Source organism: Cannabis sativa, chromosome X (genome assembly GCF_029168945.1).
Source record: "Cannabis sativa cultivar Pink pepper isolate KNU-18-1 chromosome X, ASM2916894v1, whole genome shotgun sequence".
NCBI classification, from domain to species: domain Eukaryota; kingdom Viridiplantae; phylum Streptophyta; class Magnoliopsida; order Rosales; family Cannabaceae; genus Cannabis; species Cannabis sativa.
The window spans coordinates 5,703,673-5,718,663 of NC_083610.1; the positions used below are offsets into that span (position 1 = coordinate 5,703,673).

General features: G+C 34.3%; 2 protein-coding genes across 2 annotated transcripts; one reads left to right on the plus strand and one right to left on the minus strand.

Annotated features, from left to right (window-relative positions):
- Positions 1 to 3,585: 3,585 nt before the first annotated feature.
- Positions 3,586 to 4,650, plus strand: LOC133031967 (uncharacterized). The gene is made up of 2 exons (XM_061105772.1): positions 3,586 to 3,878; positions 4,056 to 4,650. The coding sequence occupies exons 1-2, from the start codon at positions 3,586 to 3,588 to the stop codon at positions 4,648 to 4,650; spliced, it is 888 nt and encodes a 295-aa protein (XP_060961755.1).
- Positions 4,651 to 12,645: 7,995 nt separating this feature from the next.
- LOC133031968 (uncharacterized) lies at positions 12,646 to 13,642 on the minus strand. The gene is made up of 2 exons (XM_061105773.1): positions 13,278 to 13,642; positions 12,646 to 12,715 (listed from the first exon to the last, which is right to left on the minus strand). Exons 1-2 carry the CDS (start codon positions 13,640 to 13,642, stop codon positions 12,646 to 12,648), a joined length of 435 nt encoding a protein of 144 aa, XP_060961756.1.
- Between the last annotated feature and the right edge of the window lie 1,349 nt (positions 13,643 to 14,991).

Below are 14,991 nucleotides of genomic sequence, written 5' to 3' on the forward strand. Positions count from 1 at the left end.
AAATGCAATTTCGAAAATTGATTAATAAAATAAAGAAAAATATATTTTGAAAATTATTTAAATTTAGTTGAAAAAATAAATTTCAACTAAAAATAATTTTCTATTTAATTAAATGTTATGAAAAAGAAATATTTAAGTATCATGATGAAAATCAACTTAGATATTTAATTTTTCAAATTAATTAAATGTATTAAATTCAAGAAGTAAATAATTAAGTGTAGAGAAGGCTTAATTCAATGGATTCAGCAGGCTCCACCTTGAAGAAATGGCTCAGGTATTGGGATACATATTCCCTTTTGGTTTTCTGTTTAGGCCAAAAGGGAAGAGCTTGAATATGGGGTTTAGGGTTGTTAGTGAAAGTGAAGTTATGTTGATGTTGGATGATTTGAGGGGTAGAAATTACAGGGAGGCCAACATATATTTGGTATTGCCAGATCCAATTTTTGCAGTTGAATGGCGACTGGATGAGGAGGCAGTAAGGCATGTCCCCCAACCTGAGGCTGCAAAATTGGACAAATGCATTCTGGAGGAGTTGCCATCTGACAGTGAGTTAGTACCAGATGTAGTTGTAAACCCGAGAGGCCATCATGATCCTAATGATGCATTCTACAACAAGTTTGTGCGATGGGGTGATTTAGCAGCACAATGGATTGATGAAGAGGTAGATTCTCGAGAGTGCAGCCCTCAACCAGGTAATATTGTGCCTGAGACAATTGATATTTCATCCTCCTCCTCATCTGAATCTGAGGAAGATGATGATGCTGCTGCTGATGATGGTGATGATGATGATGATTCTGCTGATGATGATGGAGATGAGGATGATGGTGGTGATGATGATGGAGATAATGAAGATGATGAAGGTGATGAAGGAGATGGGGAAGTTGATGATCGTGGAGATCCACCTGATGATCAGAATATATCTGAAATCATGGACTGGGCTGAGGAGACATTTGGGCATTTGGATGATGATGATGGAGGCCTACCAACATATCCAATGCCATTGCAACAAATCCCCCTACAAAGCCCCACTCAGCCAGATGTGGCACCAGCAGCCCAGGTTAGTGTATATATTTGGCATTTTTTTTGGCTCTATATTGTTGATGGTTTGGCTCTGTTTTGTTGGCATGTGTCTAATTTTTTATTTTCTTTTTGTGTGCAGGGTAATGATGGTTCAACAAGGTCTCCAGAGGTGGAGATCACTGGTTATAAAGAGGTTGAAGAATCTCCACGAGCTAGAAGACTTAGGCAGGGGAGGAGGTTGAGATTCAGTGCCCAATCATAACCACAACCCCACACTCAACTAGAACCCAACATAGAACCTGAAATCATACTCCCAACACCCCAAGCAGAACCACAAACTGAACCCCATCCAGAAACTGAATCCCATCTAGAAACTGAACCCCATCCAGAAATTGAAACCCAACTAGATTTTGAACCCCTCCCTGAACTACAAGAATCTGCAAGAGGTAGAAGACTTAGGCAGAGGAGGAACTACCAATCCCCCCACACTGAAACCCAACCAGAAACACAACAACAACCTGAACCAGATATTTTAACCCAACCTGAATATGAGTTTCCCTCACAGTCTTCCCAACTTGACCCTCTAACCCAACCTGAAACTCACTCTGAACCACAAACCCAACCAGAAGCTGATTTTGTCTTGCATGAGGAGGAATACTGTGGTGAGCCAAAAGTTGAGAGGCATGACTACACTCAACCTGACAGTTGTGATTGGTGGGGGAGGCACACTGAATTGGTTCCTGATGCCCTCTGTGAAGATGAAGGTGACATTGGTGAAGAAACTGAAATGAGAAGTGTTCATAGTGATGAAGAAAATGAAAGTGCAGGACCATATAAGTTGCCATATAATCCAGACACAAATCTGGAGAACTTGGAGTGGAAACCATACATGGAGTTTGCATCCATAGAAGTGCTGAGGAAGACAATCAGAGCATATTTCATCCATCAAAACAAGGAGTACATTCTGAAGGCTAATGACTCCAAGAAGTTTAGGGTGAAATGTAGTGCTGAAGGATGTCCTTGGATGTTGTATGCATATGTGAAGCAAGATGGGAAAACATTTAGGGTAAACAAATGTAAACCCAATCATGAGAACTGTGGCATTGTTTTGGACAATAGACATATTACTACACAATGGCTAGCAGAACAATTCAGAGACACATTCAGATTACATCCATCCATTGAGTACAAGTCCTTCTTGGAGATAGTCAAAGATACAAAGTACTCTAAGGGCCCGTTTGGTACGCAGGACTGGATTGGATTAGACAAGCTAATTTTTCCAATCCAGTGTTTGGGCATGTTAGAAGTCTGGATAACTAATCCAGTTAACCTCATCTGTCTGGGATTATTTATCCCATCCAGCAGGGTGGGATAAATAATCCCATGCAGGTGAGATTTTTTTTTATCGTTTTTTTTTTTAATTTTAATTTTATTAATATATTTTAAATTTAACTATTATTTAAAGGAAATAATTATCACACATTTATTTATACATTTTCTTTATCAAAAACTTATTCATTAAAATTAGTGAAAATGTATAATTTTGAATTATTATACATAAGTTTTTAAAATTTAGAATATTATTAATTAAATAATAGTTACTTAAATTGATTCTAAGAAAAAAAATATGACAATAAAATTATATATTATTTTTAAATTACTAAAAAATTTATATAAATATTTTAAAAAATTAATATTTATATTAAATTAGTGATTAAATTAGTGTTTAAGATAAACAATTTTATATTATTTATTTTACTATTTTATTATATATTTATGATATATTCTTAATTATATATGATGTATTATTTTTTTTTGCTACGAATTATTTATTTTTATTTATTTATTATTATATATTTTAATTTTAATTTATTATTATATATTTTTATTTAATTTAACTTTAACTTTTTTTTTAAAAAAGAAATAAATAAAATAGTCCAGTCCATTGTTAAACCAAACACAGGATTACTTTCAGCATAATCCAATCTTGTCCAGTCCAGTCCAATCTTTTTCAATCCAGTCCAGTCCAATCCTGCGTACCAAACGGACCCTAAGGTTACTACCACAAAGTTTCATAGGGCAAAACACATAGCAAAGACAGAGTTAGAAGGCACAGTGATTGAGCAGTATGCAATCTTGGAGGATTACTTCAACCAACTATTGCAGACCAATCCAGGTAGCACTGCCAAAATTAAGTGTGAGATGCAAGGTGATAAAAGAATATTCCAAAGGTGCTATGTCTGTCTAAATGCTTGCAAGGAAGGGTTTAAAAATAGTTGTATGCCATTCATAGGACTTGATGGGTGCTTTTTGAAGGGGTTTTGTAAAGGAATACTGCTGGCTGCTGTTGGAATTGATGCAGTAAATTCTATATTTCCAATAGCCTATGCAGTCACTGAGAAAGAGACAACCAGCAGCTGGACTTGGTTCTTAGAATTGTTAAGAGATGACTTGAGTCCCATTGAGCCAAACTCATTCACTTTTATGAGTGACAGATAGAAGGGGCTTCAAAATGCAGATCTAAACATTTTCAACAGCCTAGATAGCAGGTTCTGTGTGAGACATATGCATGGGAATTTCAAGAATGAGTTCCCTAGACTACTGCTGAAGCAACTGCTGTGGAATGCAGCAAGATCCACCATCGAAGCAGATTTTGATAGGAGAATGGAAGAGATTAAGAAGGTGAATGTGAATGCATACAACTGGCTGGCAGCAAAGCAACCATCAGAATGGACCAAATCACATTTCAAAGAGGGGGTGAAATGTGATATGCTGCTAAACAATATCTGTGAAAGCTTAAACAATGCAATTCTTGATGCAAGGGACAAACCAATTATTTCTCTATTGGAGTCCATTAGGTAATTTCTTATTTTAATCCTAATTAAATTTGGCTTGGATATCTCTGCTAGGAAGTTTACATGCTTCCATGTTACAATTCTAGTCTTATTAATATGAGTTTCACTGTATTTGTTGGCTGATTTAATTCAAAACCCTCATGTTGCACTTATTTTCAACATTGATTTGTTACTTTTCAGGTATTGGCTTATGTGTCGTTTTTACAAAAAAAGGGAGAGTATATCAAAATGGAAAGGCCCTATACACAACAACATTGTCAAAATCACCACTAAGCTAACTGAGGTTGCTAAACGATGTGTCGTAACAAGGGAAAATGCAACTATGTTCCAAATTCAAATGAATCCAGGAGGTGGTTTCACTGTCGATCTACAGGGGAAAACATGCACATGTAGGGGATTCCAGTTGATAGGCATTCCATGTGGACATGCCTTAGCTGCAATCTGGTTTTGCAACCATCAATCCCATGCTTATATTCACCCTTGGTACAAGATGGAGGCCTTCAAGAAGACTTATGAACACACAGTTTACCCTGTGCCAAGCCCTGATAAGTGGCCCAAAACAGGTCGAAATCCAATGTTCCCCCCAGGTGCAAACATTTTGCCAGGTAGACCAAAGAAAAAGCGAAGAAGAGATGCTGATGAGCCACCCCCTCCAAATTGCACAAAGACAAGGAGAACTGGTGCAATTATGCATTGTAGCAAATGCAAGAAACCTGGACACAGTAAGAGGACTTGCAAGAATGATGCAGCACCTGCTCCTACTCCTCCAACTTAGGTAACAATTTTTTGCTGCATTCTTAGTATACATATGTCATTTGGATCCTTATGTCAATAAAATAACAGTGATTGTTTTGTTTAGGGCCAAAAGAATAAGGGGGGCAGGCCACCAATACAAAATCCAAACAAGGAAACATTGAAAAGAAGGAAAAGAAGAGAAATGGAAAAAGCTAGGAAGGCTAGGCAGGCTGCAGAAGGTGGTGGACCTGGGTCAGCTGAAGCTGGAGGGTCTAATACATAGGATGGAGCAGTGTCCTGTTGTAGCATCTTGTGCACAAACTGTTGTATTTTAAATTACTGCACATGATGCTTACTTTTGACACAAACACTTTAGTGTTTAGGGCTTTAGACTTTAGTTTTTTGAACTGCTATTGTTGCACATTATGTGTTGTGTCTGAATTAGTGCACAGTGCTTACATTTTGACACAAACTCTTTAGTGTTTAGGCCTTTTAATTTCTGTTTTTTGTGGATGCTATTAGTGGACAATTTGTAGTAATACAAGACTCAAAGCAAATTTTGCTTTTAAGTAATTTAAAGTAGAATATCTTTCATTGATCAACAAAAGTTACAATTGTTACAATTACTTGCTCATGCTTTAAGTACAAACAACAAAATACATATTGCAATACATATTACAAGGTAACTAATACATCCACTCCTTTGACATTTACAGGTATGACTTCCATTTATGGATTCATCAATGGTGGGAGTGTTGTCATCAAAACTCTCCACAACTTCATTTCTGTCTTTGCAGGTCATTGACTTCTCAACAGGTTCAGAATGCTCTTGGTTAGTCACAAAATTGTCAACACCTTCAGATGATAGCATAGACACTTTTCTCTCCAGATTTCGAATTCTCCTTAGCAGCCCAGGAATCACATCCTTCGATCGTTGACAAATGGGTGGGTCGTACCACATCCAATAGCCACACCCTTCTACTTCCTGCCACAACCAGGAGCACTCGTGAACAGAAGGAAAGAATGAGACATAAGAAAATAAAAATTAGGGCAAAAAATCTCACATCATGGCATGGGCATCTAATGAACCTTCGTCCAGGATTCCTACTTGTCCAGGATGTTATCATTTGTGCAACTCGAGGGGGACGACATTCGCAGTACTGAGGCCCCGCAGACATTTTTTTCTGGTTTGTGGTCTTCAGCTTCGACAATGGAGGACAGGTACCCAATACTTTCACTTTTCTTTCTCTTCTCTTCTCTTCTCTTCTCTTCTCTTCGACAATGGGGTCTGAGGATTTTCCCTCCTTTGCAAACCCAAATCTTCGTGACTAAGAAAATATAGATCTGGGTTTGGAGGATTTTAATTTAAATATCTATTTTTTTTTTCTTTTAATGTTTTGTCTTTTAATTTTGGGTAATTAGCCATTAGTTAAAAAAAAAACATTATCCTATTTTTTTTATTTCCACGTCATAATAATTTATGACGTGTCGAGCTGCTGCTTACTTGGATTGAGCCACGTAGGCACATAACGGGGTCAGGGGAACGGAAGTGTGTTTTTGATAACAGAATAGTGGTTCTGGGGGTTTACCCGCAGAAATTTGGGTTGTGGAGGTTTAGCGAAACCAAAACCAAAGTATTGGGAGTTTTGCCGCCATTTACCCTTTAAAAAAAGGTAATAATAATATATGACATAGAATTATTGATTTTTGGTTGGATGCTAGCACACATTATCCACCGACACCTTTTCTTTTCTCATCATTCTTTTCTTTTATATATAAATATAAAAATATTAGTGATTTGTTTGAAAATATATTAAGCAAAAAAGAAATAATATACATCCTTTAAAAGGCTATTTTGTTACATTTTTTTTTTTATCTATTTCGTTAAAATTTTGAATTAATTACCATGTCAAAAATAATCAGTTTAGACATGTGTATATAAAAAAAAATAGTAATACTATTTGTGTAACAAAATATTTAAATTGTATTCTTGGTATACATATACAATAAATTTATTTGTGGTTCATAGAAATTACAGTATACATGTCATAAAAAAAAAGTGTCCCGTGTATGAGAAATGTTAAAAAGTGTTACTGGTGTCTAGCACTTTCTTAAATGTTATATTGTTATTGGTGTAATTAAGTATATCGGGTCTCCATTTGATTAGTATGTTATGTTGGTCACGTTGAAAGAGTCGGAATGGTTTAATTTGGAATCAAAAAAGTGTTGAAGTTGCAGATGTGTTAGTGTTAGCTCAACTACTCTTAATCAATGGAATTATGCTCAAGACAGACAATTTGATCCATCTTTTGGTTTGATGACTCCTGAAGATGGAGAAGAGTATTGGCAAGCACCTCAGGAGAATAAGATTAAGATCAACACTGATGCAGGAATTTTTGAATCAACAACATGCTACAGCTACTCGTGCGTGGCCCGTGACCATGTTGGCTTACTGGTGGAGGCTCGGGCGTCATGTCGTCAAGGTGTAATGAGGCCTGAAGTTGCAGAAGCAATCGGTATTCTTGAAGCTCTAAGTTGGATAAAGCAGCAGGGCTAGTGTGGCGTTGAAGTGGAATCCGACTGCCTTGTTGCCATACAATCCATTCGTAGCTCTTCTACAATGAGTTCTTATTTTGGTAGAGTTGTTTCTAAGGAGTTGTTGATTGAGTTAAACAATAAGTCTATTTCTTTAAATTTTGTTAAACGGCATGCAAGCAATGGAGCTCACTTTCTAGCGAGATCTACTTGTTTTATTGTTGATCGTATTTTACAAGCGAGCAATGCTCTCTCGGAGTTTATTTCTGTATTATTAAATGATTTAATTGAATTAATGAAGTTATTTCATTTTATAAAAAAAAAAGTATATCGGATCTCATATAACTTAAGAAAATAATTTATAAAGAATAACGTTAACCAATCATAAAATATCACATATACAAAATATGGCCATCAGAAGTACTACCCAATAAAAATGATGTGTGTGTATACATTACGTAAGAATCCATGACGTAGCCTTATCCCACGTAATCAATATTACGTAGGAGAAATTTGTTAAGGATTTTGTTTTTTTTTTTTTATTTGAATTATTTATTATTATTATTAGAGGAATAATTGGTTGGTAGGAAAATATTAATATTTATATTGATAAGAAGTGATCATATACATGGTGGGGCATGCAAAAAATATTTGTTTAATTAAAGTAGACAGTCTAATTATAGTTTTAATATTGTTTTTTTTTTTCAAATTTGATATTATTATATATTTATTATGTATAGTGGTTTGCAATTTATTGTATTAACTAATAAGTTTAACATTTATCAAATTATGTTTCTTGAATTTTTTTGGCCGTTAAAAACTCCCCTTGAATTATTGAGATTGTTAGATTTAAAGATTTTTGTCTGATTTCATTCAATTTTATTATTCCAGTGATTGTATATATATTAAACCATGTTTTACAGACTTTGATATTTACCAAATTATGTCCCTCGAACTTTGACATGCACTAAATTATGCTCTCTGAACTTTTACGACCTTTTTTACTAAAATTGGAAAATAAAAGTCCTTAAATCTAACAATCTCAATAGTTCAGTGGGCATTTTTAAGGACCTAGCTTAAAAGTTCAGGGAGCATAATTTGGTACATGTCAAAATTTAGGGCGTAAAAATCCTAATTAGCTAAAAAAAAAAATATTCTAACTTGTTTTTTCTTTTATTGTTTTCTATGATTATAAAAAAAAAATATAAATATATATACTATATATAGTGTACTAAACTGTGTTTAAATTCTAATTTAGTTATTGCAAACAAAGACAAATTTTGGTGTATAGTGGGAAAAAAATGATCTTTTATATTAGGATAAATAACGGTATAAGTACTTAAAGTTTTAAATTTGTAAGTGGTATAAACTCAATGTTTATTTTTAGCGGCATAAGCACTTAATATTTGTAAAACTGTAATTTTCTTCCAGTTTTGTCAATAGAGACTCTGTTTTAAATTTATTAAAAAAATATTTAGAAATAACTGATACTACATATTTCTATCTAAACCCAATAATTGAACTTTATATGTGTCTTGTTTTAATATTATGTCATTCACAACTTAGTAATAATATTAATGTATATTTAACTCCTCTTGTTGATAATTTAAGTGGATTGTGGCACAACAGTGTTTTAGCGTACGATGCCTATAGAAATGAAAGATCCAATCTTAGAGCAAGATCATTAATGATTTTTGTGCAGTAAAAATTCTTTCTTGATACAGCGTAAAAGAATGTACTGTAAAAGGATAACATCATGCTATATTTTAATTTTATATCACTTCTATTAAAATACTTTAAGTAATTACAGAATAACTTCTCGAAGTGGAGAGAGAAGTACGTGTTGACTTGTGGTCTTTAGGGAAATTACAGAGAAAATTATGATAGAAAATACATGAATAAGATCTAGTTAGCTAGAGAAATTCATTCATTCATTCATAATAATCTTGTATATATGTCAATTATTGTAATTAAAGACTTTCCAAAACCACAGCAGCCACACCATATATAAAGAGCATTATTATAATGTAGGAATTTTTCAAGCCAAGCCCTTTTAATATTTATAATTATTATACATATGATCCTAATAAAAAAAATAGCAGTAAACATATTTTATTTTATGATTTTGTTGTAATCGTACTCTTTTTTTAACTATTAAGTTTTAATTCAGAAATACGTGGCAATATATTATTATTCGACTATTTATTAAATTAGTTAAAGAAATATATTACCACGTGTTTTTGAACTGACATTTAACAGACTTAATTGACACTTAACAACTAAAAAAGAGTACAAATATAACAAAATCATAAGATAAAATATTTTTATGCTACTTTTTTAATTAAGGTCATACATATAATAATTACAAATATTAAAAGGGTTTCACTACAAGTATGCATATAATGTATCAGTGGTGTCTAATATTATTTACAGATAGTATTTTACAATTAATTAACGATATTTTATATATAAATTTTTTTTTATTAAATAAATTATATAAAATTTAATACTTAATTATAAAATAGTATTAAATAGCATTAGTACTTTTTATCACTCTATATATCATTAAACGCACATGAATTTCTATAATATTTTTTTAATGGTGCTAAACATCCACTTGCACATGAATTTCTATAATATTTTTTTAATGGTGCTAAACATCCACTTGCACATGCATACGAAAAAAGTTGTAAGGGTGAATTTCATTGGTTGAAGAAAAGCCTACTCATGAAGTTGAACTTTCCTAGAAAATTAGTGAAGGGATAAGTATTTAGGTTATGTTTGGTTGGAAGGAATAAAAACATAAGAATAGGGATTAGAATAAAAATAGGAATAGGAATGGAATGAAATAAATTTTAAAATTCAAAAAAAAAGTTGATAAAAAAATTATTAAATTTTTTTTCATCATATATTGGAATAGTCTTTCTTTCTATTTCAAAATAGATTAGTTATTCCACCAAAATGTTGGAAAGTGTTATTCCAATACTTTGATATGCAACTAAACAAAGGAATGGAATGAAAATTGTTTCCTTTCCATTCCATTCCATTTCATTACCTTCAACCAAACGCCACCTTAAATTTTTCAATTTGTAAGTGACATAAATTTAATAAATTTTTTAGCAGTATAAATACCTAATGTGAGTAAAATTTTAATTTTCGTCATTACACTTTGTTTGAATTTATTGAAAAAATTAAAAGTAACGGATATATACTATATGTTTTATTTAAATTAGTGAGCTTATAAGTGCCTTATTTAAGATACTAAGGACTCGTTTGGAATACCGTATTAGGTCGTATTATATTATATTGTATTATATTGAATTTGATTATATATCATATTTTTATATAATATTATGTTAAACTTTAATTTATACTAAAATATTATATATTTAGGTGTCCATAAAAGTTAATACCACTTATAGTTTTACATAAAAATATTGCATAAAATACAATTTAATATAATACAATACAATACAATACGACCTAATACGGCGTTCCAAACGAGCCCTAATGGTATATACACTCACAACATTGAACGAAAATTATAATTTTACTATAAACATAAGTACTTTAGTTAATATTTACCTATTATTTAATATTGAACAATTCACTACAATAAAAAGAGTTAATGATTCATTTGAGAGTCATTAAAACTCACTTATACTGATCTCGATAAATTTTGGATATTTCTCTGTTAAGAGCTGACAGTAGTACAATATCTGTTTTGTTAGTAACTTAACTAACTACTTTTCTGTTAGTTAGTTAGTTAGCTTCTGGTTACAACTAATTTTGCTTTAGTTCTGTAATCCTTGTATATATATTGTACAACTTTATTCTTAATAATAATCAAGCTCTTTCATAATATCTTTCATCTTCTTCCTTTCCTCTCTTTTCTCGCTTTTCTCTGTTTTTAGATTTCCTTTACTATTCCTTGTTGTTTGTTCATACTCGACCTTCAATGTAAAAGAGATTCAACTCTCCTAACATGGTATCAGTGTCACGACCCGAGCCCTAGGTTGTGGCAGATGTGTAATATCCATAACTTGGGTGGTCAAAGGTCACACTTTGACCCTTGTAGGAAAATAAAGCTTATAAATGATCCTTTTATTTATATTACAAAATGCTAATTTAAAAGATATGGATTAACTCCTATATTAATAAGAAAATATTAGTAATAAAATCAGGACCACTCATCAATATAAAAGAACAGTAATATCCCCACAGTTATGTAATCACCAAATAGATAGATTTAATAAGTCAATAAAATACCAAAATAATACCTAGCATCCATCATTTCTCATTTCTAACTAGTACATAGCTAATTTAAGTCATCCAGACCATCCATTTGTTCTTAAATACAAAATCACTCTCATTAGAAGGTGAAAGAGTAAAATATGACTAAACTAATAACGACATTCCTTTCCCAACGGTACCATCCTCATCCTCCTCTAGCATCAAACTGAGTTCCTGGAATGGGAGAAAATAGGGGGTGAGCTTATAAAGCCCAGTAGGAAAACAACTAATATCAAAGGACCCTTGGTTTAATAAAATTCCTGCATGGTTAGCTTTATAAAAATAAAATGTCACATCAACAGTATCAATATGTACAAATAAAATAGAGAGACCACAAATAATCACAACTCAAACGTCAAATGAATATCACACCGTCCACTAGACCCCTAGCTCTCAATACCAACCATAGAAAACGACATCCAAAACCGGGTAGTCGCATCTGATATCCACCATAAATACCGGGACTCAGATTTAATTCACTCCCTGTACAGATTCTAGGTCTTTCACCTACAGGTGAGTGCACACCTAATCTACCTATGATGACACAGAGACTAGGTCGTGAAAGAACAATATGCATCGAACATGATCAACATGGCTCTCATCAATATAACCAAAGCAGGCAAATAATAAGCATAACAAAAGAACATATTCCTTTTTATTTTCTAGAAAACTCGGCAGCATAACAGCTGTATTTTCAATAAACCCAAAAATCATAACCTGCATAAATATTTACACACAAAAATATATTTGGCACTTAGTGCCCCAGAACAGTCCAGAAAATATGCAGATTAAGTTTTTAATTTTTCAAACAATTTTGTAAATCATAAAAATTAGAATACGTCTAATGTTATACAACGCATATAAAAATCAAGTCCAATAATCAAGTTGAGTCCCTACCTCTCCCGAGTCGTTAAACTTTTTCCAAAAGACGATCTTAAGCTCTCAAGTCCCGAGCTCCAATTGTTTAGTCCAAACTTACATATTACTCTCACCTATACCACCAAATGGTTAAATAATTATCATTATCGCATTCTACATTCAAAACCGAGTCCAACGACATATAATACGACTATATTTAAAATTTGGGGTTCCGAAGCCTCACCGAAGCAGTGCACCTTAACAATCGGTGGCGGTAAAAATTGGTGTACCGGAAATGTCACCAAAAATAGGAGTAGTATATATCAAAACGACCACCTCAACGAGTAGATCACACCCATGCCAACCGTTTGTCAAAACGGTACACGATGTCAACGGAAAGTCGCCGGAAAGGGGCAGAGCTACAAAAATGTCACCAAAAAAAGTTGTGAACCGGGAAAAATGGTTTAGTGTAGGTTGTTCTTCTCGACGAGCTGAGTTTAGTGGTGAAGGCGATTCGTCAAACGGACACCGGAGGTGACCGGAAAATCCGTTCAAAGTTTGAAATCCCAAACTTTGACTTGCGATCCCGAGTCAATGGTGGCGAAAGGAGTGGCGGCGCTTGGTGGGTGAGGTCGCCGGCAGCTGGAGTTCCGTTCTGACCGGCGCGTTGGGTCGGGCGGTGGCCGGAGGTTGGTCGCCAGAGTGGTGGTGGTTATGGAGGTTTATGGGTTTTATTTTTTTGTATTTTAAAGAGAGAGAAAGAGAGAAATATAGATAGAGAGAGAGGGGGACGAAGGGTTCAGTATATAATTTAATTTTTTTTTAATATACATATATATATTATTTTATTATTATTTTATATATATATAAACATATTTGACTCGGTCAAACTGAGTCTTTACATTCTCCCCTCCTTAAAGAAATTTCGTCCCGAAATTTTAAAGTACAACCTCAAGTTAAAAATTAAACAAGTGAGGATACTTCATATACATCTCGGACTCTATCTCCCAAGTAGCCTCGTCTTCTCTGTGATTTTTCCATAAGACCTTGACTACTGGAATCTCTCTGTTCCTTAACACTTTTAGCTCTCTCGCCAAGATTTTGACAGGTTGCTCTTCATAAGTCACATCTTCCTGAAGAGGGATAGCCTCATACTCAATAACATGTGACGGATCTGGAGTATACTTCCTCAACATAGACACATGGAACACATTATGAACATGTCTCAACCGTCCTGGTAAGTTTAATCGATAAGACACATCCCCAATCCTCTCGATAACCTCAAAAGGCCCAATATATCTCGGGGCTAGCTTACCCTTCACTCCAAATCTCGTTACACCACGCATAGGAGTAACTTTCAAGAAGACATAATCACCCACATCAAACTCAACTTCCCGTCGATGGAGATCGGCATAGCTTTTCTGACGACTTTGAACAACCTTAAGTCTTTCTTGGATTCCCTTAATCTTTTTAGTGGTGCTAGTGATAATCTGAGGTCCAATAGTGACATGCTCATGTGGTTCTGCCCAACACAATGGTGATCTTCATGGTCTCCCATATAAGGCCTCATAAGGAGCCATGCCTATACTGGCTTGGTAGCTATTGTTGTATGTGAATTCCACTAGTGACAAATGTTCTCCCCAACTACCTCCAAAATCCAAAACACAAGAGCGAAGCATGTCTTCCAAAGTCTGTATGGTCCTCTCAGACTGTCCATCTGTCTGTGGATGATGGGCAGTACTCAAGTGAAGTTCAGTCCCTAAGGCTTGTTGCAAGGCCTTCCAAAACCTTGATGTAAATCGAGGATCTCTATCAGAAACAATGCTTGAAGGCACTCCATGTAGTCGAACTATATTGTCTACATAAAGTCGAGCTAGCTTGGTAAGCTTGTAATCCTTCCTGATTGGAATAAAATGAGCAGACTTAGTCAAACGATCAACAATAACCCAAACAGCGTCATGCTTCAAAGGTGTTAATGGCAACCCCGTAACAAAGTCCATGGTAATCTTGTCCCACTTCCATTCTGGTATAGGCAAAGGTTGAAGTAAACCTGAGGGTCTCTGATGCTCAGCCTTCACTTGCTGACATACTATACACTTAGCTACAAAGCTGGCCACATCTCTTTTCATTCCTTCCCACCAATATTGTCTCTTTAAATCTTGGTACATCTTTGTACTTCCAGGATGTACAGCGAATTTGGATCTATGGGCCTCAATCAAAATGGTCTCCCTAAGTTCAGGGATATCTGCAACAACTAGTCTTCCCATATGGTATAGATACCCTTCACTATTAACTGTCCACCCATCTAGTTGCTCACCATCCTGGATTCGGTTCCAAATTTGTCTTAGTTTTTCATCTTGCCACTGACGTTGCTTAACTTGTTGAAGTAGTACTGGTGTAGCCACTAAGTTAGAGATACAAGCTACTTCTTCCCCTTCATAGTATTGCAAGTTATGATCACCCATTGTGATTGTCCTTTTCCAGTCCTCAAGAGCCAAACATGCCAAAGTACTATGAGGCTTTCTACTTAGTGCATCAGCTACTACATTAGCTTTCCCGGGGTGATACTGCAAAGTGAAATCATAGTCTTCCATATACTCAACCCATCTTCTTTGCCTCAAGTTCAAGTCCCTTTGAGTAAAAAGATACTTCAAGCTCTTATGATCTGAGTATAACTCAAACTTTACGCCATATA

Excerpts from the sequence above, each read along its gene's own strand:
- LOC133031967 (XM_061105772.1), top strand. The coding sequence starts at position 3,586 with ATGCATGGGAATTTCAAGAATGAGTTCCCTAGACTACTGCTGAAGCAA. Across the intron at positions 3,879-4,055 it reads TCTCTATTGGAGTCCATTAG|GTATTGGCTTATGTGTCGTT; the intron begins GTAATTTCTTAT and ends GTTACTTTTCAG.
- LOC133031968 (XM_061105773.1), bottom strand. The coding sequence starts at position 13,642 with ATGCGTGGTGTAACGAGATTTGGAGTGAAGGGTAAGCTAGCCCCGAGA. Across the intron at positions 12,716-13,277 it reads GAGTCCGAGATGTATATGAA|CTCTGCCCCTTTCCGGCGAC; the intron begins GTATCCTCACTT and ends ACATTTTTGTAG.